The sequence below is a fragment of the Gobio gobio genome (assembly GCF_949357685.1).
Source record: "Gobio gobio genome assembly, chromosome: 6".
Taxonomy (NCBI): Eukaryota; Metazoa; Chordata; class Actinopteri; order Cypriniformes; family Gobionidae; genus Gobio; species Gobio gobio.
In genome coordinates, this window is record NC_137102.1 from 39,502,268 (window position 1) to 39,528,798 (window position 26,531).

The 26,531-nt window shown below is 39.6% G+C and overlaps 1 protein-coding gene across 2 annotated transcripts; it reads left to right on the forward strand.

Annotated features, from left to right (window-relative positions):
- Window positions 1-341: 341 nt before the first annotated feature.
- On the forward strand, window positions 342-25,613 carry ssx2ipa (synovial sarcoma, X breakpoint 2 interacting protein a). Of its 2 annotated transcripts, XM_079819025.1 has the most exons (15): window positions 389-534; window positions 7,401-7,543; window positions 7,697-7,802; window positions 8,223-8,389; window positions 11,653-11,853; window positions 12,400-12,510; window positions 13,829-13,964; window positions 15,323-15,398; window positions 15,485-15,665; window positions 16,966-17,113; window positions 21,063-21,199; window positions 21,711-21,884; window positions 22,527-22,644; window positions 22,830-22,980; window positions 24,830-25,613. In XM_079819025.1, exons 4-15 carry the CDS (start codon window positions 8,258-8,260, stop codon window positions 24,939-24,941), a joined length of 1,677 nt encoding a protein of 558 aa, XP_079675151.1. In that variant the 5' UTR covers window positions 389-534; window positions 7,401-7,543; window positions 7,697-7,802; window positions 8,223-8,257; the 3' UTR covers window positions 24,942-25,613. The 2 variants fall into 2 exon arrangements, with proteins under 2 accessions (XP_079675150.1, XP_079675151.1); XM_079819024.1 differs by lacking the exon at window positions 7,697-7,802 and having other exon boundaries at window positions 342-534.
- The last annotated feature ends 918 nt before the right edge of the window (window positions 25,614-26,531 follow it).

Here is a 26,531-nt window from a genome sequence, read left to right on the forward strand (position 1 = left end):
TAGAGGTACTATTTTAAACAAGTAAATTAATTAATTAAAAGAAGAGTGAATTAAATAAACAAGAAAATAAATTAAAGTCTAAATAAATGGTGTATATATAATTTTTTTTATATAAATTAGGCTACTTGTAAATATAAAAAATTTACATTTTCATTTATAGCTTTGTTATTATTTACAGTTACAATATGTATTTTTTTAAATAATTCATTTTTCTCCTCCATACATTCATTCCCTGCAGGCAGACGTTAAACACCTGTTGCGTGTCGTTACAGGCAGGTAGGAGAGATGATCCAGCCAATGAAATGGCGAGATGCTGGTTGCTTGACAACAGGCTGGCCAATGAGCGTAGTGATTATTTATTTGGAAGAGCAGAGGTGCGCTTCAAATCACCCAAACATCGCCTGCGCTCCAGGGCAGGTGTATAATACTCGCACTGCGGTCTCTCACACACTCGCACGGGATCTTTCTGATCAGTCCATCGCGCGAGCACATGGTAAATTGACGGTTTCGATCCGCCGTGGACCACCGGCTGATGTAAGTCAACCTGTGTGTGACTGTGTATTAGCGCTGTGCTAAAGTTGAAACTCGGGATGTGTCTTATAATGTCGTCTGTTTCCTACATAGACAGCGTGTCTAGGGTCGAGTGGACGTGTGCGAACCCGCCTAAAAATGCTGTCTAGGTAGATAACTGAAACAGACCCAACGGTCATTCTTTCAAAATAAACAAACGTGTGTGAAATATAGTGTTTTTATTAAGCAATGTTGCAGTGGGAAGATCAACATACCGAGAATATTGAATTTAGATGCAGTAACTAACGTTAGTGTTGACAAAAGTAACATTTCTAAAGCAATGGTGCTTTTAAAAACCGATGCATTTGAATTGAGTTGCTCTAAGCTTTCCCACACAGTGGACTTTTCTGCCATCTAGTGATTAAAACAAGACAAGCTAACGGATTGAGTTTGCTTTCTTTGCAAGAATGTCATATTTGATTTCGTTTGATTATGTCTGTGGATGATTGGATGGTTGTGGTTTACTATTGTGGATCTTATGTGAGTGACAGGTTGCCCCTCCCTCGTCATCAGAGAAGAGGGAGGGGACGTTATTCTGATTCAAGATCACCAGGAACATGAGTTTATGACAATAAAGGTGTGCACTGATAAATCAACCATGCAATGGTTAATTAAAAACAAAGTTTTGTTCATGTTGTGGGGAGTAAAAGGGTTTGGTCTGTATTGTTTCTGTACGGTTATTAGGAACAGGATATCCAGGGCCGGCCCTGACCAATTTGCTGCCCTAGGCAAGATTTTGCTTTGTGCCCCTTGTATCAAGGTTTAGCACTACATGTTATCAGTCAAAGTTTTGGAAACACTGGTACTGTTTTATTTTTGTAATGCATTTGATAACGGAAGTGAAAAGAGAGAAAGATGTTAATTTTCACCATCACTCCCATAGACACTGTATTAGAAACACTCTCTCAGCAGCGGTAACTTGTTTTTTTTGTAATTTGATGCAAAAGTAATATAATACAAAGTATTAGTGTTATAAATGTACATGCATTTAAAAAAATATATATATACAAAAAACGTTGCAGGATTTACGTGCCATCACAGGATTTGACCATTAAAACGCACCATCACAGTCTGTGAAAAGGGTCTATGTGGGAAAAGCTGCTGCACATTGGACACTGAATGATATGTAATTAATATGTCAAATGTTTGTAAAGTCATTAAACCAACACCCATGAACATTTTATGCTTAAAGCCAGGGCTCCAGACTAACTTTTTGCCTTGGTTGCACTGGTCCGCCTAACTTTTTTGTTTAGGTGCACCAGCACAAAATTTAGGTGCACCCAAATTTTTCCCTGGCACACGTCCCCTTTAACGCCACAATTTCAAGGTCACCTTTTTATCATACACCATATACCAGTGTTTCCCAACCTTTTTTCAGTCATGGCACCCTTTGAAAATGTTCTCCATTTTGTGGCACCCCCTCGCATCCGTTACGCTAGGGGTATAATGGTACAGATTGCTCACAGTTCGGTTTGTATCACGGTTTTAGGTTTCGGTACGGTTCAGTATTTGCTATGTTCAGGGAAAAAAGGACTACTGTCAAATAAAAATAAAGAAAATGATAAGAACAAATAATTTCAATACAAGCAGCAGCACAAATAAATACTATTGAGCAAAGAACTCATAAAATAAACTATGCTTTTCAGGTTTTTCAGGTACGTCTAACATTAGTTTTCAGGTACAGAAATTGATCAAATGTAAAATAACATTGCATATTTGAGTGTATAAATTAAAGATTAATCCTAAACTTACAAAAGCTATTCAATCAAGAGCAGTGAGTGATGTCCTTGTCTTTTGTTGTTTGACATTAAACAGTCAGCAGTAAAGGCTACTGCCCCTTTAAGACCTAATGCATGGATATGTGTCGTCTTTCTCGACTGTATAAAGTTTACTTAAGGCATATACAGACTATGTCTGCTAGAATACTCATCAATATGGACATGTTGACATACTTTTTGTGTGAGTTTGTCCGTTCAAGAGCAAGACTTGAAAGAGAACTCAATATTTGCGCGCTGTGAGACATGTGCGCGCTTTCGGATGAGTGCACAGAGGCAAATTTTCTCACAGCGTGAGCGACTTCTCATTCGCGTCTTCTGGCACTACACCCGGGTGATGACGGCGAAAATGACTGGTCATATTCGAACATACGGCAGCACTCGCATGCATTGAACAAAGTTTACAAAGAGAGAATTATTTGAAAAATTTGAACAAAAAAAAAAATATTTGAAGGACTTTTACACGGCACCCTGCTCTCGTCAGACCTAAAGTCACTTTGCAGCAGACAAAACAAATTAACAATGATACTAACGTTAGCGTTTCAGGTAACTGTTAGGACGGGAGATAAATCCGCAAATATCATTCTCAAAGAGATTATTTTTGGAATATAATATAACAATGCACAATCACAGTAGTGACGCTGACTAGGTTAAGCATTTACTGTATCTGACGGAAATGTTGCAGGCTTGCTGCGCGATCTGCCAGTCTCTTCAAAGGAAGATTACAAACGGCGAACGCCAAATAATTACACATGACGACTGTTATTTTTGTGGTTTGCTTGACGAAGCAGTGTAAACTGCCAATCAGAGGCAAAGACCCGTCCCATCTCTGTCTCTGATTGGTGGTTTAGACCACGATATGATCCAACCATGAGAGTTTCATAGAAATATATACATAGATGCCTCATTGGACCGCTCCACGTATAGCGGCCAAGGGGGTAGCCCAGCCCCCGGAAAGCGTACCACCCATAGGCTTGGCCATTACTAACCAAGCCATCACCTGCTGTTAGCATCCCATTGACTCCCATTCATTTTGGCCTCACATTGACAGTGAATATCTTTACATCTGAGGCGTTTAAAGACTCCATTCGTCCATTGTTTATTTCTAAACAAACACAACAATGTATAAAAGGCTCCATTACCTTGTATCTTACACCAGTGGTTCTATCCTGGGGACCCCTCACCACCGCACATTTTGTATGTCTCCCTCATCTAGCACACCTGATTCAACTTATCAGCTCATTAGTAGAGACTGCAAGACTTGAATTTGGTGTGTCTAATGAGGGAGACATACAAAATGTGCGGTGGTGAGGGGTCCCCAGGACAGGTTTGGGAACCACTGTCTTACACTATCGCCCCGTTGAAGCTGTTTTTGTAAAATATAGGCTAACGATTGCGTCATAACCACGCGACTGCGTCGCGTTGTTGAGCAAATTACCGTAGACCCGAGGAGAAGCTCGTAGGCAATCTTTTACTGTCTATGAGGCAATCGGGGGGACGTGGAGGCATAAACGCAGATAGAGATGTTGCAGATCCTGCTTCATTTATCAAAAGTTGCTCCTGCTCACTCTCTCTGTCTCTGCAAGATTCGGTGATTCAGCTTTTACGTTGCACAACTACTAGAAGACTTGCGACAGGCGGATCACGTCACATCTACGTCGTCAAGCTCAGCTGGCGGCTGCGCAGTACACTCAGCCATCAGGAAGTGAGTGCTCCTAGTGTGACTTCAATTCTCTCTCCGTGGAAGTCTATGGGGTCGCTGTGTCCATTTCTTTTACTGTCTATGATAGCGGCCCATAGGTACAGACGCTAATGAGGCATCTACGCATGTATATCTATGGAGAGTTCCGTCAAAGGAGAAAAAACGCTTCGTTCGTGGAGAGGCAGCGGATGCGACAATGTTAGGTGCACAGGTGCGACCTGGGAAAATTTTTAGTCGCACCCTTACAAATTTTGGCCGCAAATTGGTCACACTCTAGAGCCCTGCTTAAAGCTTTATCTGATTGAATTATGTTTTTATTTTTCATTTTTAGCTGCTGCCACATTCTTTTTGTGCCTTTTAGATACCATGAAAATAAACTTAAAGCTACACTTTGTAACTTTTTTTTAGTTTATTCTTAGCTAAAAACACTTAGTTCTTTCAAAAATATGTGCTCATTAATGTATATTTACTTCTCTCAAGTAATAAAGTATTCTCGTAAGTTTATAATATGCCATTGAAAATGCATACAGGTAAGGGGTTTGAATGCGGGTCGCCATGTTGCCCCTCCATCTTGAAAGTACATTAGCCAAAGAGGGACATACCCGTAAATTCAAGCTTCGCCTTTCGCATTTTTACCCTCGATGGCACCGTGTCGAATGTGGACGAGGTCGAACTGGAAGCCATGTTAATCTTGGACTAAATCGGCCACCGTAGGAGTTAAATCGAAATCGGAATTGAGAGGAACAGAAACTAAAATTCACTGGATGGTCATATACAAGTTCACCACTAGATGGGGGAAAATATCACACAGTGTAGCTTTAATTAAAATAATTAATAATTAAACTTACATATTGACCCGGAAGTATGCAAACGTCTTTTTGTTGGGTGCTGTTGCCATGGTGAATCGTAATTTCGTAGCTCCGTTGATGTGGCTTTTCATAGTTGGAGTGCATGTTCTTAACTCAGAGTCAGTCTACTCCGAGTTGATTGAACTACCTCAATTCAGCTGTTCTGAAACCCAAAACTCAAGAGTTTCCCATCTCAGAGTAAGTCAACTCAGAGTTCAGGTTTAAACTCCGAGTTGGTTGAACCTCCTTACTGAAACGGGCCCCTGATCTGAGGCTTCCGTAAATATTTTGTTTATACGTAGAGTTACGCTTCAACTAACTTTAATGGTCCAACGCAAAAATATTTAGTAGTGCGTAAGTTGTAACTTAGTGCCCATTTACGTCAAAACTAGACGAAGTTGTAACTTGCGCACAACTGGTGCAACCGGCCCCTGCTCCGGAGCAGGTTATGTTCCAGGGGTTAGTTTGCTTAAGATGTATTCAGATGCGTTATATATTAATGTAGTTATATTAATATAACCAAATGTGTTATATAGTTACAGTTATATATTATATATTAATTCTAAAGCACTATTATAACAAGGTAAAGTTTAAATATTAATTCAATTCAAATATATTTATTATTTATTTTGTCATCTCACGCATGGAGCTGCATTCAATTAATTAGCATCAAAACAAACAATATAATCGAATATAAAACAAAGAGATTGAAAAAAATTATTGCACAACCCCCAAATGGGTGGCGATGTGCACTAAGTATGTTATGTAAATCGCCATTAAACAAAAGAAGAAGTGGAAACGTCTGTTTCCATGGTGACTCATCGATTCGTTGCTCTGTCTTGTGTGTTAACCGGGAACATACTCAGAGTTGTCTGAACTTACTCCCAGGCTCATTTTTGGAGCCAGCATAACTCAAGTAAGCAAGGTTTGGCTTAATCAACCGAGAGTTCAAGGTATATGTGACAGTAAGTTAACCTTGTTTTCTGGAATACCCCCCAGACGTACTTGTTTGACGCGCAAGAACGAACCTCATTGGTTCTTGCACATCAAGCGAACATGCTTGAGCTTCCGTTTACCACAACTGATGTGTGCATTGATTTAATGTTTAAAATCCTAAATTAAATCTATTTATGATCTAGTGATCATGTCCCTTCAGAAAATGTGCAGTAAACAGTTAAATTCATATGGGTTAGTTTTACGATCTCTTTACCACTTTGATGCTTCAAAATGTTCATAGTTGTGTTGCTGTCAATGGAGGCCATCAGACATCTCTTAGATTTAATTTAATTGTGTTCCGAAGATGAACAAAAAATGCGACATGATGATCAGTAATTGCATTTTTGGGTTAACTAACCCTTTAACTTGTTTATTAAGCTGTTGTGTATATAATCAGGGTAGTATTCGTAATTGTGCTGATAAATTAGACAGAAGTTGTTTTTCGGAACTGTTGTTTATGATGGGATTGCCAGAGGACATCATGTCTTACTGCTGCCCGGATCTGTGTTTGAATAATGAATAAGCAGATGAAGATCTGCAGAAGCCAAGGCTATTTTAATAGTAATCTCACTGTGTCAAACAGCACTTTAGATGCTTCTAGATGAATAACAAATTCCTCTTGGTGTTGGGAGGTTAATATGTGGCTCATCTTATTCCAGAAATGTCATTCATCACTCTGTTACTCTTTACAAAAGTGACAGTTGCCATTTCAATCTGTTATTTCTGCTGTTGGCCAAATCTTTCAAATGTCTTAGTCACCATGAAATCAAAATGGACAATTCCCTTTTTATGGTATGTTGTTTATTAAAAATGATTTATCTGTGCACATCATTACTTAAAATGTTCACACATCAAAAATATAAACGCTCCCCTCCCCCCTCATTTCTCTTCTGAGAGAGGTGTACCGGCGCCAGAGCGGGGCAACAAGGTAGTTTGCAACGCCTATTTTCTAGTCTCTACAATTTAATCAATTCCCAATTAACAAAATTCCCACCTTTTTCTTTTTTTCCCCCTCGTTTGATTCTGTTTCGCATTTAAAATGTCTTGTAGTCATCTTTCAGTGGTGAACCACAGACCTAGCTAAGCATTGAAATCTATTGTTGGTCATTTTCTTCATTGAATAAGTTGTTGATTGACAATTAGTTGTTTGAGCCCTAGACATGACCCAGGATGGATTATAACCTGTAGCCCTGTGAGCCTGCAGCTCTTATGTCACAGCTTTACTGCACCACACCTCTGACTGTTCTTACATTTTCTTCAGATAATAGATAGATTAACATTTAGGCTCTAAATGAATTTATAGAAGCCATTACCTGTCTGTTCAGGTATAGAGCTGAAAAACACCTCAATCCTCCTATGCTTTATGCTTTTCTTGCTGTACATGTTGTCTCAACCCCCTCCGTCACCCGCTGGCTCTGTAATCCGGCTGTGGTATCCCATGGCTGTCTAATCCGGCTTCAGAGGCCTGCTGCTGCTGTGTAATCCAGTCTGCTGACTATTCTATTTCAGGAGTGATGGCCGAGTGCTAGCCTGCGTCCTGTTTCTGGCCTGCGTCTCACTTGGAAGAGCAGGACAACCGAGAATCCCATCCAAGCTGAATGTTGACATGGGAGATTGGTGGACTCCAACAATGATGCCAGATCCATCTCTCGGTGAGCATCGAACATGGAAAGATTGTGTCTGGGACTTGTGTGAACATTTTCAGAGTTGGCTTGATCTTGTTAAGAGACTGAGCTTATTTAAGGCTGGTTTATAATTAATCTGTGTAATGTTGCATTATTTTGAAACTAATATATTTCTCCCAGTTTTTCCCCTGCAATGCGTTGGGAGTAGTTTACACCAAAAAGACAGTTGGCATCATTTACTCCACCTCATGTCTTTCCAACAGGTCAAATTTGCACTCATGTTGAGGCGAGTAACTTTTGAACCATAAGGCCTAGAAAGACAATTTATTTTCCCCTGGACTTGGATACCGAGTCAAATGCATAGCATGGTTTAAAATCCCAATCAATTTTCCCACAGATCCTTGTCAGACCATCCTGAAATGCTATTTAAACTACTTTTTCTGACTCAATAACTGCCTAATGTGTTGAAGATTGAGATGAGCGGTACTCTTTATGCTCACTTAACTCCTCATCTTGCATTTGTTCTGCTTGGCCCTGTAATTGCTTTTTGCATCTATATTTATTTGTTGTAGTTGTTGATTTTTAAAGCTTTTCCTGGACTTAAACTCTGACAGGTTACCTTTTTTGAAGCTACACGGCACCATGTTAGACATGTCATAGCGGGCTTTAATAACAGGCTCTGCCTTTTCTTTTGTCTTCTGTACAGACACCAAAGAGCTATCCAGTATTTCTGGGATCAGCATGTCTCCCTCCAGGCAAAATTCTCACCATTCACTGCACTCCACCATGGCGCTGGCCAAAACTTCCTACAGTGTGTTAAGTGCGTTCTGCACTGAGGACAACATAACGCAGTGTATCGCATACATCAATCAGGTACAGTACAAGGGGTGTGTTAAAGTATTGCTCGTGTTAGACGTGCTATCAACATTTAAATCTGATGATTGGGAAGGGGAGTATTGGTGTTGGCAAATATATAAAACTTAACTAACATGAAAAGTGGAATGATTTAAATTGCCCCACTTGTGCTGTAACGACTTAAACAAATCAGACACAATTGTTTGTTATACTTAACAAATAATCTTCAAAACTCGCTCTGGGGTATTCAGAACCACCCCGAGGAAATACCACTAAAGAGCCACAAAAGTTACCAGGGCTATCATCAGATAAGATTTTGTTTATGGCTTGAAAGCATGTGAAAAAACAAGGGCCATAGGAAAACCCATTGCCCTTAAACAGACTTTTTTTAAAGGTCCCATGGCATGGCATTTTTCTATTATTTTATAATGTTTCCTGAGGTGTACTTATATTGTTAGTATGACTTTTACATCATAAAATGTCATAATTTAGAAATAAAAGGCATTTTTTCTATACTGCTGTTTGCCCTGTGGCTGAAGGCCCTGCTTCAAGAGGCGTGTCCGCTGTGAGACTTCAGTAAAAACGCCCACTGTTGTGATTGGCTGACATCTTTGCATTTTAAATGAGCGGAGGGGGCGTGGTTTAACGAGGCATGAGCAGGCACGAGCTGCTGCCAGAGAGACGGATGGACCTGAGTTCGCTTCACATCAGTTCTCAGCATGTCTGAACGGTTGTAGTTACAGCATATACTTCAGGTTGTTAGTCTATTTCTAGTCGGAGGGGCTGTCACTCATGTCAGAAAGTTAGTAACTTTAGTAAATTATGGATCAGCGCTGACTGGAGACGCGAACCGTTTAGAACGATTCAGTCCGATTTGGTGAACTGATTCGGTTCACTAAAAAGAACTGGTTCAAAAGAAAGATCGTTCGCGAACCGGATATCACTAATGCACCAGAGACTGAGCTCAGCGATTGCTAACAAAGTTATTTATAGTAACTACTGAGTTATGAGAGCGCTGTCAGTCAGCGCGAGTTTATTGTGTTTGTATCTGAGAGTTCTGAATAAACACGAGTCTCAGTCACGCCGAGTCCTTCTTCATCATTATTACCAACTTTGTAACACATGCAAAGTACCATTACAGCTGTCGAGATGAATGAGTTAAAAGTAAGTGTTGATAATAGCATTATTTTTAAAATAAAATAAAAGCGTCAGTGACGCGCGTTGAGTACACAGCGCAAACAAAGACACAACAGCATTAATCGAATGTAATCCAGTTTATTGTGGGGAAAGCTGGCTAGCCTAGCCGGATACCCTCACGCTCACCCCCCTTCTGCTTAATCTCGTGCCGCGTTTGGTGCCTCTGCTGTGGGCCAGATGCAGTACTGGGGGTCGGGGATGTTGAAGGCCGAGCTTCGGCGTGTGTGAGGTTTATCTCCTAAAGATGTGCCGATGTTGAGCAGAAACTCATGACTGTATGCACATTTTAGAACCGATAGACAAAAACACTGACTCACAAGATAGAAAACACGAAAACACCGTTCTGTCGAGAGAGAGAGAGAGAAGCCGCTGCGTGTGCACAAATAATAAATAATTAGCTACACATCAGAAATCACTGATCACAGATCAGAAGGAACTGAAAAAAGACTTCTGTTTTCATTTGTACATCCAAACACTGAGAAACTGCCAGCGTTCACTCGTTCACAAGCAATGATGCAATGATCTCTCGAGCGTTTGCATGGGCGTGCCAGATTCTCTGGGCGGAGGAAAGGGAGGTAACCGTTCCTGCTTGGACGTCAAACCAGGAGACTTCAGGATTGGCTCGTCTGGCCTGTCATTTTCTCAAGGGCAGAGAAAGACAGCCAGAACTCGGGTTTACACCGATCAACATTTCTATCCACTTGGGGACAATATTCAGGCTAGGGGAACTCATATTAATGTTGAAAAACCTCATAAAATGAAAATTTCATGCCATGGGACCTTTTAATACTTTATTGTATACATTTGTGAGTTTAAAAAAAAAAAGTTTTATTTATTTTGAAGTTGATGCATTGGATGATTGGGTAATTAGTTCACTAATGAGGTCAGGTGTGATGGTTCACACTGATATAAATTGTTGTTTGCCTGACAAAGACCCTTTGGGTCGAAGCGTTGTTCATTTTAATAAATCTTTGGGAGCAGCAGTGGCAGTGTGCTGATTCTCGTTTATTTTTATTTTTACCCATAAGCCTCAATCCCAGAGATCTGGAGATCTTAATGTGGCTCCATGAGTGCATTGGTCAATTGTAGAGTGGCCAAAAATTTTCAGTGGCCAAAAACCAAATGTGGGTCACTTTGCATGCAGCTGATGCGTTTTCTTTTAAAGAGGAATATCTGAACAACAAATAATGTTGAAAATGTTTTTTTTTTTCTCTATCAACAATTGCATATAATATACCTGTCTGAGTGCCATAAATATTGTTTTTTTCTTTTTCCAACGTTTGCATGCCTGTCACTCAATGTATTAAAGATTTCTCAATATGATTTTAGATTCTGGTTAACAACAAACTTTTCTTTTGAAATCATCTTATTCAAGGCCCTGTGTGGTTTAATCCCATAGATATGGGGATCTTAAAGCAGCTCCATGTTCAATTTGTTGTGTTTTACCCATTAATGGTCAAAAACCAAATGTGGGTCACTTTAGTTTGCACACGGCTGAAACTTAATGCGTTTAAAGGGGAATGTTTGAAGAATAATGTTGAAATGTATCTCGTTTCCCTCTATCAAAATGATTGCATACAACATCCCATTCAAAAATGTCACCATTGGCATATAATGCAAAAAGATTGCTAAAGTCAACAGATTTTACTAAAAGACCTACCAATCTCTGTGTAAAAATTAAATAATGATGCGGCCATCTTTCTAAAGTCATTTATATACCCCTGTAATTTGGCTTCGAATCTCAGGTGAAAATTGTCATTTTGACCCCCCCCCCCACCTCTACAAAACAGTGGATTACTCAGTCAATATACATTTGTGACCCTTTTTATATTGTTGGCTTTCTTCTTTCATATATGCATTTTTTTCACCAGACAAAAAAATTATCAAAATCATTACTTTTAGCTGGGGACCTCTGGTTGAGTTGACACGGAATGACCTGTGTGTGTGTGTGTGTGTGTTACATGTTCATTACATATTATTCATTGGATTGTTGTCCATGGGTTTCAAAGTAGTTTGTGTTGTTTGTCTTCTGATTTTGATTGTCAAAGCAGATGACCAGATGTAATTTTCTTGTTTCTCCTCAGGAGGTGTGTTCGCTGGGCTTGAGTGGAGTGAGTTTCGACAGTAAATCGGGCGGTCTGAGCGCTGTGCCGGTCCTGAACGTGCTGTATGAAGTGCTGCAGCTGCAGAGGAGAGCTCAGCGTGCCCTACACGAGCTGGAGAGCCAGCAGCTGAAGAACGGCAGTGACCTCGAGCATATGCAGCACAGCAACTGTAGACTCAAAGTACTCCGCTTTCTACATTACTCCTGACCAAAAAACATCTGCGAAAGTTTAGACTGTGTTGCCTGGAAAAGTCATGGAAATAAGTCAAATCGTCATGTAAAAATCTAGAAAATATCTTCAATATGCATTATTAGGACTTATCAACACGATCACAATATCTTGCATATGAAATATTTTAAAGAAGAGCTATTTTAGTTTAGTTTTATTAATATTTTGAATTAGTTTTTATTTTTGTATTGGCAATTAAAAAGTGGTGCCTTGGCAATAAATTGAAATGAGTTTAAGTTGAAATTTTTCAAATAATATTTATATTTTATTTCCGCTTTAAATGAACATTAATGTTTTTTGACCAGTAACACATTTACATGTAAGCATTTGATATGTGAGCTCTGTTTTGCCCCCTGCTGTAGCGCCTAGTTTAATTATTGATTCGTTCATAATAAAAATATGAGAAGTAGGAGGAAACAGTTTTCAGTAATGTAAAATCTTAAACCGTTGTTAAGTGCGAGCAGCCTGTTCTTAATTTCCCCTTTGTGTGTGTGCCAGGATCAGCTGGAGCACACGAGGAGAGAGAACTCAGGCCTGCACGAGGGTGAGCGACAGCTACAGTTGAAGATCAAAACCTTACAGAACTGCCTGAAGTCTGAGAAAGAGGAAGTAAGAGAGCCTGCTGAACTTTTGGTCAGCGTTTAGATTTTAAAATCCGGTTTGTTTGCATTGTTTTTTTTTTTAATTATGTTGTTTAATTTTTACGCCATAACCCCTGGCAAACAAACTCGTCTTTTACACAAATGTCAAACTGAATGTTCAGTGTATTGCAAAAAAAAGAACATGAAATGGTCTGTGGGGTAACTTATTTATTTATTTATTTTTTCTGTTCTGAGGGAAAAAGGTTGGAATTGCGAGATAAAGTTGCAATTACCTTTTGTTTTTTTTTGTTTTTATCCCTAGCAGAAACCAGCTTTCATAGTGTTCAGTGCGAAATGGGTGGAAATGGGGTGCAAAACGAAAACTTCTCTGCATTGTGTCTATTTTTTTATGAACCATTACTACTTAATGCGGCCACTGCTTTTTACTGTTTTAAACTTGGCTGTGTAAGTTAGGGTATTTCCTAGTTGTTGTTTTGTTTATAAAGTAAGTTTGTTTGTTCATTTTGTTTGAAAACGTATTACCGTATTGTTCCTAATATAAGACAATGTTTTTTTAAAGTATTTTTTTTATTTTTTAGAAATACATCTGAAAAAAACAAGAATATTCAGGGTCTAGACTTTTACATGTCAATAATACACCCAGAACAATAGGTGGTGCCAAATGCATGTAAAACGAGTGTGCCAAGAAACGGTGTGTCAGAGTTTAATGTTAGAAGATCATGACATCACTAACCCTAAAATGTACATAAACCCCGCCCCCGGGAACACGCAACTGGGGGTGAGGCCATGTTGAGGAGTTATTGTAGAGCACATTTGAGAGTCTGCTCAAGCTGTCACATCCGTCTTTTCACATTTATTGCAATACAGTACGAACACACATGCAATGGCATTTCATAAAAGCAAGATGACAACATAAGTTATAACCGTAATTAAAAATAAACTATACCTGTTCCATCTTCATGCAGCAGATATTCTCTGGCTCTGAGCATCTTACAACAGTTTCCACACCAGCGATTTATAGAATATCATATTTAGTATATAGGCTGAACAGTTTCTGACATGTTTCTGTGCCTTGCTGATGGGACTAAACTTCCAAGCTATGTGATATTAAATCTTAAGACGGCACCCAGATATCAATAAGACTTCATTAACCGTAGATGTGTAATATTGGTAGGCTACATGGTTTTCACTATGAGACGGACAGCCTAATTGTTATATAATTCAGATGGGCTACAGGTTATTTTTATGTTTTATGCCAAAAGCCTGTCTATGCATAATCTTCATACAGCCCCCTCACTGTCACTGTGTTATTAATTATGGTGCAGGTGCAGAAACTGCAGAGCATCATCTCTAGTCGTGCCACACAGTACAACCACGACACCAAGCGTAAAGAGAGAGAGTCCTCCAAACTGAAGGAACGGCTCAACCAGCTGCTCGTCGACAAGAGAGACAAGAAACTCGGTCAGCACTGTATTTTTTTTTCTTCTAATTTTATTTGGAAAATAAATAATATAATGCAATATAAGTAGTTAGAACTTAGTAATATATCCCCATGTTATTGTAAACACCTCTTTAAAATATAATAAGATTTTCTCTTTTTCTGCACTCCTGCTCTAGTTTGTGTAGTACTGTTACGTGGGAGAATCGCAATCTCCATTTGACACACACAAACGTGATTCTCAATTTATCCAGAATTGTGCAGCTCTACTGTTCCTGATTGAATCAAATTCAGACAAAGAGCTACATAAAGCTTTTATTTACACCCATTGGTTGTTGCCAACCAGAAGTTAGTACTGGTTACATCCATGGCATTCCCATAGTAGTTGCTTTTCTTTTATTAAATCAGTTGTAATCTTGTTAGCAGTGTCTCGATTCCAAACACACACTCAACACACTTCACACTGGAAATTCTTTAAAAACACCAACACAACAGAAACTCTTATAAATACCAGCATAATGGAGCATGAACAAGTCTCCACATTTTCACATTGCATAAAATAACACTTTACTTCAACATTTGCTCTCCCTATCCAACTCCATGCAGAGCATGATGGGAAATGGAAATCCTGTTTTCTATATATTTGAGCTACTTGATTGAAACGACATGTTTTTTCTCCTAATCCCTCAAGTAAACATTGTTTACTTGAGTCAATCTTTAAAAAAAATATCTGCACCCATAGAAATTCTGAAGTATAGCGTATGTTTTTCGCGAAAAACATTGTTGATTGTATTAGTTTTTTTTCTTATTTTTATGTATATCAGCTATTTTTTATAATTTTTCAGAGCCTGTTACTATATTCTATGTGTTGCATAAAATATCCTCTATCAATTTAGCTTGAAGGAAATTATGTCTGAGATATCGGTCACACTTTATATTCGGTGTCTTTAACTGCTTTGTACTAACATTTCATTTAATCCTTTCATACGATGCACTTGTATACATGCATGTTTTTACTTATAATATAATATTATAATCACCTGCATGTTGTTCCATCTATAATTACACTGTTGACCTTCCCTTCCTTTTTAACCCACCCTTAAACTACCCATACAATCAAACCTGTCCTAACCTGTATCCAGCTCAATAGCAGCACAAGTGATTTTGCAATAAATCAACAGATTAAGTACATTGTATCTATAAAAAAAAAATGTTCATGCAAGTACATAATAAAGGCACCTTAAGTGTGGCCCAGATTTATAATTATTTCTTAGTTGAAAAATTCATGTAAAATCAATCACAATATCCAGAAGGTTTTGAAAAGTCCATGCACGGTTATAACCTCTTTCTTCTTTTTTTTTTAAATCTTGTATGTGTTCAGCCATTGATGTGTCAAACTATGTGGGAAGGTCCGATGGCAAGAGAGGCCTTTGGAAGACGGGCAAGATGGAGGCCAGGTAAACTCCTGCGCTCATGTGGGTCTTTGTGTTGTCACTGTTTCTAAGATCGAATAAATGTGAATAATTTGCTTTTGTGTTGTCAGACACGAAGGCGAGATGTACCGGGCTCTGCTGAGTGACTATGAGACACGGCAGAGATCTCTGATGCTGGAGAACTCTGAGCTTAAGAAAGTCTTGCAGCACATGAAGAAGGACATGATCACCATTTTGAGTCCGAAGAAACTCCGCATCAAAACGGAGCCGGCAGATGACAGCCTCGAGCAGGTCTGAGTTCTTCTCGCATGCATCTCTTTAGAAACAATGCGTTGCTTAAGGTTGTAAATGGCATTCTTCTTTTGTGCTTGGAAGATTAACAAAAGTCTTGTTGGTTTGGAATGACATGAGTGTAGGCATGTGCCGGTATCAAATTTTCATGTTGCGATTAATTGCTGAAGCTTTTATCATGGTATACGATATTGAAATAAGTTGCAAAAAAAGTGTTGTCATACTATAACAGGTTTAATAACTTTCTTATAACAAAAATAACCAAACATTTAAATACAATAAAGCAATACACAAAAATGTATAAAGTAAACAAATATTTAAAACCGATTAAGTGCAAAAGAATTATAAAGAACAATAGGTAACCCTTTACAATAATGTCTCACCAGTTAATGCATTAACATTAACAAAGAATGAACAGCTACATTTTTACAGAAGTTATTCTTCTTTGATAATGTTAGTTTAAAAAAGCAACTGTTAGTGTAAGCTCAGGTCCATTAAATAATACAGTTACAACTTTTGATTTTAATAATGTGTTATTAAATGCTGAAATGTACATTTAACTAAGATTAATACATGCTTTAGAAGTATTTTTCATTGTCAGTTTGTTAATAAATGAACTAATGTTAAATAATGGAGCCTTATTGTAAAGTGTGTGACTGAACAACAGTCAGAACATATTCAAACAATATCTAGGGCATGCAATTTAGTCCAGGTTAAAATATAAAATGTTTAAGTTTGAAAATGAATAGCCTTAAGTCTTTAATTATTAAGTATTAAGGCCTGTACACACGGGACGAATATCGTGCACGCTTATCGCCTGGCGTTTTGCGTGTCGGTGTGCACACTCACATTGGCGCCCTTTGTTTAGTCACGAGACGTTAAACGCGCGCAAAAATCGTCCCGGTGTGAACAGGCCCTTGGGTTATGTGATGACGAGCACCGAAACGGCTGCATTTCTGCTTTTCCGTCAGCGTCCTCTGCTGTCAGAGAGTGAATGTGCACTTCAGCGTCTCCTTCACTTGTTCCGCCAAGTGCTCGGCTCATGCACGGTCTGTTTACATCAGTGCGCGTTCCTCTTTGACTTGTTGTTCATTTTAAACGGTTGATGGGTAAAGTATTCTTAAAATGCATTCTAAAAATCTGAATAATTTGTAATAAATAATTATTCACGGTATTTTGAAGTGCCCACGATAACAATATTGTGCATGTTCATTATTGCGGTATATCGCATTACCGTTTACCGGCACATATCTACATGAGTGTGAGTTTGATGTTTGTTGTTGTTGTTGTGTGACACCAGGCTGGCTCTGAGGGTGAGGAGGAGACAACGGACTCCAGTCGAGAGACTCTCGAGCTGTCGTGTGAACAGGCGCGAGAGCAGCTCACCAACAGCATCCGCCTGCAGTGGAGGAAGCTCAAGAGCCACATGGAGAGACTCGACAGCCAAGGTACAATCTATCAAACAGAATCTCACGCTTTCAGTCTCAAAGGGGACATCAAATGCATCTTCAGATCTTGATTTCTGAAGGTTAGCTTATGAAATTATTTTGCATCAAAAAAGTTCAGATGTAATCGCTTTTGAGATCCAGTGAGAAGTTTTCAGCGAAGAACACACGTCTCTGGGATTTTTAAACTAATTTAAAGCCAGATGAAATGGCACTGACAAACATGATTAAATATAGTTCAATACTCCGAAGGCTTTACAATCTACAAAGCACGATTTACTGTGCAGATAAAACTAACTGCATCATGGTATTGTGGCAAACATGAGAGATACAGGTGCTGGTCATATAATTAGAATATCATCATAAAGTTTATTTATTTCACTAATTCCATTCAAAAAGTGAAACTTGTATATTATATTCATTCATTACACACAGACTGATATATTTCAAATGTTTATTTCTTTTAATTTGGATGATCATAACTGACAACTAAGGGAAATCCCAAATTCAGTATCTCAGAAAATTAGAATATTGTGAAAAGGTTCAATATTGAAGACACCTGGTGCCACACTCTAATCAGCTAATTAACTCAAAACACCTGCAAAGGCCTTTAAATGGTCTCTCAGTCTTGTTCTGTAGGCTACACAATCATGGGGAAGACTGCTGACTTGACAGTTGTCCAAAAGACAACCATTGACACCTTGCACAAGGAGGGCAAGACACAAAAGATCATTGCAAAAGAGGCTGGCTGTTCACAGAGCTCTGTGTCCAAGCACATTAATAGAGAGGCAAAGGGAAGGAAAAGATGTGATAGAAAAAAGTGTACAAGCAATAGGAATAACCGCACCCTGGAGAGGATTGTGAAACAAAACCCATTCAAAAATGTGAGGGAGATTCACAAAGAGTGGACTGCAGCTGGAGTCAGTGCTTCAAGAACCACTACGCACAAACGTATGCAAGACATGGGTTTCAGCTGTCGTATTCCTTGTGTCAAGCCACTCTTGAACAACAGACAGCGTCAGAAGCGTCTCGCCTGGGCTAAAGACAAAAAGGACTGGACTGCTGCTGAGTGGTCTGAAGTTATGTTCTCTGATGAAAGTAAATTTTGCATTTCCTTTGGAAATCAGGGTCCCAGAGTCTGGAGGAAGAGAGGAGAGGCACACAATCCACGTGGCTTGAGGTCCAGTGTAAAGTTTCCACAGTCAGTGATGGTTTGGGGTGCCATATCATCTGCTGGTGTTGGTCCACTGTGTTTTCTGAGGTCCAAGATCAACGCAGTTTGAAGTTTTAGAGGTCCAAGATCAACGCAGTTTGAAGTTTTAGATCGCTTCATGCTTCCTGCTGCTGACCAACTCTATGGAGATGCAGATTTCATTTTCCAACAGGACTTGGCACCTGCACACAGTGCCAAAGCAACCAGTACATGGTTTAAGGACCATGGTATCCCTTTTCTTAATTGGCCAGCAAACTCGCCGGACCTTAACCCCATAGAAAATCTATGGGGTATTGTGAAGAGGAAGATGTGATATGCCAGACCCAACAATGCAGAAGAGCTGAAGGCCACTATCAGAGCAACCTGGGCTCTCATAATACCTGAGCAGTGCCACAGACTGATCGACTCCATGCCACACCCCATTGCTGCAGTAATTCAGGCAAAATGAGCCCCAACTAGTATTGAGTGCTGTACATGCTCATACTTTTCATGTTCATACTTTTCAGTTGGTCAAGATTTCTAAAAATCCTTTCTTTGTATTGGTCTTAAGTAATATTCTAATTTTCTGAGATACTGAATTTGGGATTTTCCTTAGTTGTCAGTTATAATCATCAAAATTAAAAGAAATAAACATTTGAAATTATATCAGTCTGTGTGTAATGAATTGATATAATATACAAGTTTCACTTTTTGAATGGAATTAGTGCAATAAATAAACTTTTTGATGATATTCTAATTATATGACCAGCACCTGTACATATTGAATTGTATTATAATGTAGACGTGTATTAAAAGAGTAATGGAATATAATTCCAGTATTTTTTTGTGATTGAGCTATAGCAATTGTGCATTTATACTAAATGTATTTAGGCTATTGTTTCATACAAATACCATAACCATATAGTAACATTTTACCATGGTATTGAGATGCTATATGCGTGGTTTTACCTGTGGTTATCATGATCTAAATGTTTGATTACTATGAAAGTCCAATAGTTAATTTCTAAACTCAAACGGTCAAACATTTTTACCATATAAAAATTAGTTTGTTACAGTTTTTACAGATGTTACTGTTTTTGTTAATAAACATAATTTACATCTGCATCCTAGCTACTGTCAACTCACTGTCAAATGTGCATTTCTAAGATGCAAAACATGTAATATTATTAATATTGCACTGCAAACGGCTGAAGATACGCATCATCAAAGTCAGGCAACACAAACCTGTTTCATGACTTGAAAACAATTGCTGCGTCTCATTTGGACGGCTGTGTCCTCCGGAAGTCGTGTTTGAAGGCTGAATATGTCATCAAGGATGTCTTATTTAAGAAAGGTAACCATAATAAAATTTACTGTTATTTCTTGTGAAGTGTAAATTGCTGTAATTTATTTCTTAATTTGCAAACTAACGTTAACTTTTCTTAAATGAGACCGCCTCGATGACGTATGCAGCCTTCAAATGCAACCTCCGGAGGACGCTGTCTTTGAAACGAGACTCAGCTAATATCACTCGTTAGCACATATAGAGACTATTTATTTGTTAAAGAAAAATGACCAGAGAAGTGTAAAGTATTCAAAAACGTGAAGTGTTTGTCATGTTCTGACAATAAATGAACGGTCTGGTTTCACTTTCAGGAGCAAAAATCAGCCTTTAAAATGTAAAGGAATTCAATATTTGACATTAATTGTGATAATTATTGATATCGACTGATATAAACAAATTTTACTGTGATTATTTTTTGGACATGTCGACTAGCCCTATTTCAAAGGCATCTTAGTAAGATTTGTCAACATTTGAACTACTTTAATGTGTTTTTCCTGAACGATTGTATTGTGTATATTTGAGCAAGTTGAAACCCATTCCTTGCATTTAATAGTGTAGTCTGGCGTTTTCTCACTCAAAATATCCTTTTGTCACTGGTGCGTAATGAATCTTGGGATAGGCTAGGCTGTGAATGATCCACTCGTTTATATTTAAACTGGAGTCTGACAATGATGGAGAGACTCGAGAAGAAGTGACATGTAGAATGAGACTGGACATTGGACATTGATTAGCATGTTCTGTCATGATACTCTATATAAATCGCTTGTGTGGGAACTGTTGTAAGATGCACAGAGCCAGAGAATATCTGCTGCATGAAGAATGGGTATATTTCTGTAAAAGAAAATCTCTCCCTTCGCTTTGAGCGTCGTAACTTTTACAGATTTTGTTTATGCTCAAACAGCAACATAATACACTAACTACTGAAATCATAATCAACCACCCCTTTAAAACAGGTGATTCCCTGGAGGTTTAGTGGCTCCATGTCAACCTTTCTCATGCGCTGTGACAACTAATCTCTGCCACACGCGTCATAGCAGCCAGAGCAACTTTACTCTATTTACGTATATGACTAGACACACACGTGGACATATGGACACAATTTCCCGCCTAAACCATCCCAACAGGTCTAAAATGTAAACGCTTACCATAGTGAATCAGGGTAAGACAAAAATATGTTTTAGAAGAAGGTTCCACTTGCATTATATGGACTCACTCATTAAATGGATTATTTACCTAAAAATCTTTGCTTGCGTTTATCTAAAGAAAGAAAGTCTTTTACATGGGGTGAGTAAATGAGAATTTTTCATTTTTGGGTGGAGTGTCGTTTTAAATATGGTTTTTGTTCCATAGACAAGTTTCTTTAGAGAGTTCTTTTGTAATGGGTCTTGATGATGATATTTGTGTGTGTGTGTCAGTGTCGCTGGTGGTGTCTCAGGAGCGTGAAGGAGAGGAGCTGATATCCAGGAAGGAGCATGAGGAGGAGGTGCAGCGGATGAGACTGGAGCTACAGCAGTGTAAAGAGTTCATCCACATGCAGCAGCAGCTTCTACAGGTGACCGATATCTATACACGTTAGGGCTGGGCGATATATCGCATGACATTGTTAGGCGCATCTCGTCAGTAAAGCCGGTTCCTTGATTAGTAGTAAATCGCCTCACCTGCTTTCAGATAGAGCGGCATTTACTACACAGAGCCGTAGTTCACTGACAAGCTGAGGCATATCGCATTAATTATCACGGATGTATCGCCTGCGATTAATTAAGGCGATATGGCTCAGCTTGTCAGTGAACTACGGCTCTGTGTAGTAAATGCCGCTCTATCTGAAAGCAGGTGAGGCGATTTACTACTAATGAAGGAACCGGCTTTACTGACGAGATGCGCCAAACAATGTCATGCGATATATCGCCCAGCCCTAATACACGTCGAGCACTAATGTGCAGCACAGGCCAAGTGGACCCGTCAAGACCTCTAGTGTCTGGTCCCTTGCTTGAATTGGGCTAAAACATAGATCATGTTGTGTTTGTCTACAATGTGTTGACTCTCATGGCGGTGTGTGTTTACAGCAGCAGCTAAGCGTCCCATGTGATGACGAGACCGCAGCTCTGCTGAATGACTGCTACACGCTGGAGGAGAAGGAGAGGCTGAAAGAGGAATGGAGACTCTTCAATGAGCAGAAAAGGAACTTTGAGCGAGAAAGGAAGAATTTCACTGAAGCTGCTATTCGCTTGGGACACGAGGTACTGAATGAATACTGTTAACTTTTCTCAATTCATAACATTTTAATTGTAAGTCACATTTTCTTAATCTTTTGACATATCAGAGGTCAGTGTGCTATTAAAAACCCACCGCAAGTTTCAGAACTCATAACTTTAATGCAAAATTAACTTTTATTGAAGCCAAGCTGCTAGAACAGCCCATTTTCTTCTGGTTTTTATGTAATAGAGCGTTCATCTTGTGTTGATGTATTCATCTCTGTTTAGTTCCTGTCTCTATGAAGCCCCTCCTTCTGAAAAGCACAATGTGCTCTGATTTTTGGGCTGTAGCAGTGTGTTGTGATCGGTCAAAAGAAATGTCCCATCCCTTACCATAAGTAGTTTCAACACACTACTTACTAACTAAACCAGGCCCCGGCCCTTTAATTATTTATTTACACGTTGGTTCCCGGAAGAAAACTCAAGACTACAATGGAGGCGTTTCAGAGAGTTCAGAAACACTGACACTGATATAGAGAAGAACTCTCAATCAGCAACATAACACTAAAGAAAGATGAACATGGGAAAACAGCAGAATAGGTCCTCTTCAATTAAATTGCACTTCGCCTAGCTGTTTTTAACCAAAGCAGGGTTAACCTACTTGCTGTTTGTTTCTTCCCTCTTTAGAGGAAATCATTTGAGGAGGATCGAGCTGCGTGGCTGAAGACACAGTTTTTGAACATGACTCCATTTGTAGATCGTAAAAGACCTGCATTGCCTGAACCTCACAGTGTTTTATCAGTCAGTGAGTATCTCTGGAGACCTGACAAAACCTCCCATGTCTCATATTTCCTCTGTGGAAACCAACTGATTGATTGTGAATGAGAGGGAGACCTACAGTTTCACATGCATTCATTGCGTGTGAAGCTTGCCATACATTTTATAGTCAGTTCATTCATTTAGGATCATTTTGAATCCACATATCTCTAGGTACTGAACCTGAGGCCAAACTGCAGTCCACTCCACCCCTCCAGACCAAGTCCCTGTCCTACACTGCGTTCTCCACCCCTAAATCTGTGCCGGTGAAGATGCCCTCCACTGCTGACCTGTACCGCACACTACACCTCATTCCAGAGAGCAGGTACTCGTGTGTCCCCTTGAGCTTTAAAGAAATAAAAAAAACAGACACTGAAGCTGTGGCTGAAATTGGTCACTTGATCACACATTTACTGTTTTCTACATGGTGAATGGCACGTAGTGCATTCCGGTTAGAAATTTTGCCTTACTTTAGACAACGTCAACGCCACGTTACACTCACCTAAAGGATTAGTAGGAACACCTGTTCAATTTCTCATTAATGCAATTATCTAATCAACCAATCACATGGCAGTTGCTTCAATGCATTTAGGGGTGTGGTCCTGGTCAAGATAATCTCCTGAACTCCAAACTGAATGTCAGAATGGGAAAGAAAGCATTTTGAGCATGGCGTGGTTGTTGGTGCCAGACGGGCCGATCTGAGTATTTCACAATCTGCTCAGTTACTGGGATTTTCACCATTTCTAGGGTTTACAAAGAATGGTGTGAAAAGGGAAAAACATCCAGTATGCGGCAGTCCTGTGGGCGAAAATGCCTTGTTGATGCTAGAGGTCAGAGGAGAATGGGCCGACTGATTCAAGCTGATAGAAGAGCAACTTTGACTGAAATAACCACTCGTTACAACCGAGGTATGCAACAAAGCATTTGTGAAGCAACAACACGCACAACCTTGAGGCGGATGGGCTACAACAGCAGAAGACCCCACTGGGTACCACTCATCTCCAATACAAATAGGAAAAAGAGGCTACAATTTGCACAAACTCACAAAAATTGGACAGTTGAAGACTGGAAAAATGTTGCCTGGTCTGATGAGTCTCGATTTCTGTTGAGACATTCAGATGGTTGAGTCAGAATTTGGCGTAAACAGAATGAGAACATGGATCCATCATGCCTTGTTACCACTGTGCAGGCTGGTGGTGGTGGTGTAATGGTGTGGGGGATGTTTTCTTGGCTCACTATAGGCCCCTTAGTGCCAATTGGGCATCGTTTAAATGCCACGGCCTACCTGAGCATTGTTTCTGACCATGTCCATCCCTTTATGACCACCATGTACCCATCCTCTGATGGCTACTTCCAGCAGGATAATGCACCATGTCACAAAGCTCGAATCATTTCAAATTGGTTTCTTGAACATGACAATGTGTTCACTGTACTAAAATGGCCCCCACAGTCACCAGATCTCAACCCAATAGAGCATCTTTTGGATGTGGTGGAACGGGAGCTTCGTGCCCTGGATGTGCATCCCACAAATCTCCATCAACTGCAAGATGCTATCCTATCAATATGGGCCAACATTTCTAAAGAATGCTTTCAGCACCTTGTTGAATCAATGCCACATAGAATTAAGGCAGTTCTGAAGGCGAAAGGGGGTCAAACACAGTATTAGTATGGTGTTCCTAATAATCCTTTAGGTGAGGTATGTCAACAAAGTGGCGTGAGCGATTCGAGAGCAGCAATTCCAGAGCGACTGCACAAGCTCTGACGACATAGCTGTTCCACGATTGGCCGGATTCACCGCATGACACCGTTCACGTGTGTTTCGTGTTTATTTGTGCACCTTCAGTTCCACTAATGCTCACAAATCTGTTTTAATATAACCAACTACATGAAGAGGTTTTACTTTTATTGTTATCAAGATAAAACTTATAAAAAAGTTGACCCTACTTCATTGATAGTTCACACATATTGAACTTTATTCTTGTACAAACACACAATGTATTAAGCAGTACATGTATTAGCCTACATGAAAATGTCTCACAAACATAAATGCATCGTACTCGTCCTCTCAAGTGGTCAAGACTGCAAGGGTGGGAACTGGGATAGGACCAAATGCGTTGTCTAAGTAGCATAACTCCAGTCCTCTGCTCACACCACGTGTTTTCTGTCTCCTGCAGAGGCCACGGGAAGTGTCAGAGTGCTGAGATGTTGACTAAGTCACGGCTGCGCAGTTGCTCTACAGACTGCAGCGTCATCTCATTGGTCAGAGACGAGAGCAGCCCCATCTGATGGTACGCCAGTATTGCACTGATCTCACACTACTGAAGACATGCTAGCGTCACGGAAGTCTTCCTTTCATCCCCATCACTGGATGACCAACCACATGCTCCTCCTCTGATGTGTTGTTGTCCCTGTAGGGATTTGGGGTTGAATAAAACACATGGTGTGCTTAGCTGGATCAAATTGATCTCCGAGACAATCATTTGCTCACTTCTGAATCTCATAATGATAAACATGTGAAGTGGCCAATGTGTGTTTTGTATGGTAGTAATAAGAATAATTTTAAAAACACAACAGATTGTGTGATGTTTGTGTGGGCTGTAAATGTTACATTAATTCATGAAGCACTTTTAAGAGGAGCAATGTTTAATGTAGCTTTTAAATGTTAATATAAATTGATATTATTTGTCTTGGGCCAGATTTCACATATAGTGTTGCTCAAAGTTTTGTACTTTTATCATAATTGAGAGATGCTCAGTACTATGCATTAATTAATCTCTTTTAATGCAAAACATGGAATGGGTTGGTTTTTCTACTTGAATGTTGAATATTTATATTGAAAAATCAAGAATGTCTTTGGTAGTACTTAAATACTTTTAGAATCTATGTTTACACATTTGAAGACCGATTTCTTCACTTCAATGCAATAAAGTTTGAAAGATGAAAATGATCTTGAATCATGAAATCGATATTTAGATTTCTTAATGCATGTTACTGGTCTTGCAATAAGACACAGCTGAGCCAATCACATTCAGATCTGCCTCCATTCACTTTTTACACAATCCTATCAACAATTGGCCAAAAAAACACTAGGCAATTTATACTTCTGTGTTGAGTGTATGCCATAGCTACGTCGTAGGCTGTGTATTTCACGCGTAGCCTACGACCTACCCTGACGTGCACCTCTCCAAAAATGTAACAACGCGTCAATTCTACGCGGACCGCAAGCGCTGTGATTGGTCTGCCAGAACCTTTATTTTCTCATTAATAATTTGTTACATTTATATAGCGCTTTTCTAGGCACTCAAAGCGCTTTACATAGAAGGGGGGAATCTCCTCACCCACCACCAATGTGCAGCATCCACCTGGATGATACGACGGCAGCCATATTGCGCCAGAACGCTCCCCACACACCAGCTGATTGGTGGAGAGGAGACAGTGATGGAGCCAATTGTATATGGGGATGATTAGGAGGCCAATGGGCAAATTTGGCCTGGATGCCGGGGTTACACCTCTAAAAATCCCAGGATGTCCTTCGATAAAGAGTAATGACCACAGAGTCAGGACCTCGGTTTAAGGACGGTGCTTGTTACAGTATAGTGTCCCCATCACTATACTGGGGTGTTAGGACCCACACAGACCACAGGGTGAGCACCCCCTGCTGGCCTCACTAACACCTCTCCCAGCAGCAAACTAGTTTTCCCAGTTGGTCTCCCATCCAGGTACTGATCAGGCTCAGCCCTGCTTAGCTTCAGTGGGAAACCAGTCTTGATCTACAGGGTGATATGGCTGCTGGTTAAGCCAAAGATGTTAGTCAGTGATTGTATATCAAGAACAGGGACACATTTGGGTGCGTTTCATTTTGTGATTTCAACGGAA

Excerpts from the sequence above, each read along its gene's own strand:
- ssx2ipa (XM_079819024.1), top strand. Across the intron at positions 13,965-15,322 it reads CAAGAGAGACAAGAAACTCG|CCATTGATGTGTCAAACTAT; the intron begins GTCAGCACTGTA and ends GTATGTGTTCAG. Across the intron at positions 21,200-21,710 it reads TGCAGCAGCAGCTTCTACAG|CAGCAGCTAAGCGTCCCATG; the intron begins GTGACCGATATC and ends GTGTGTTTACAG.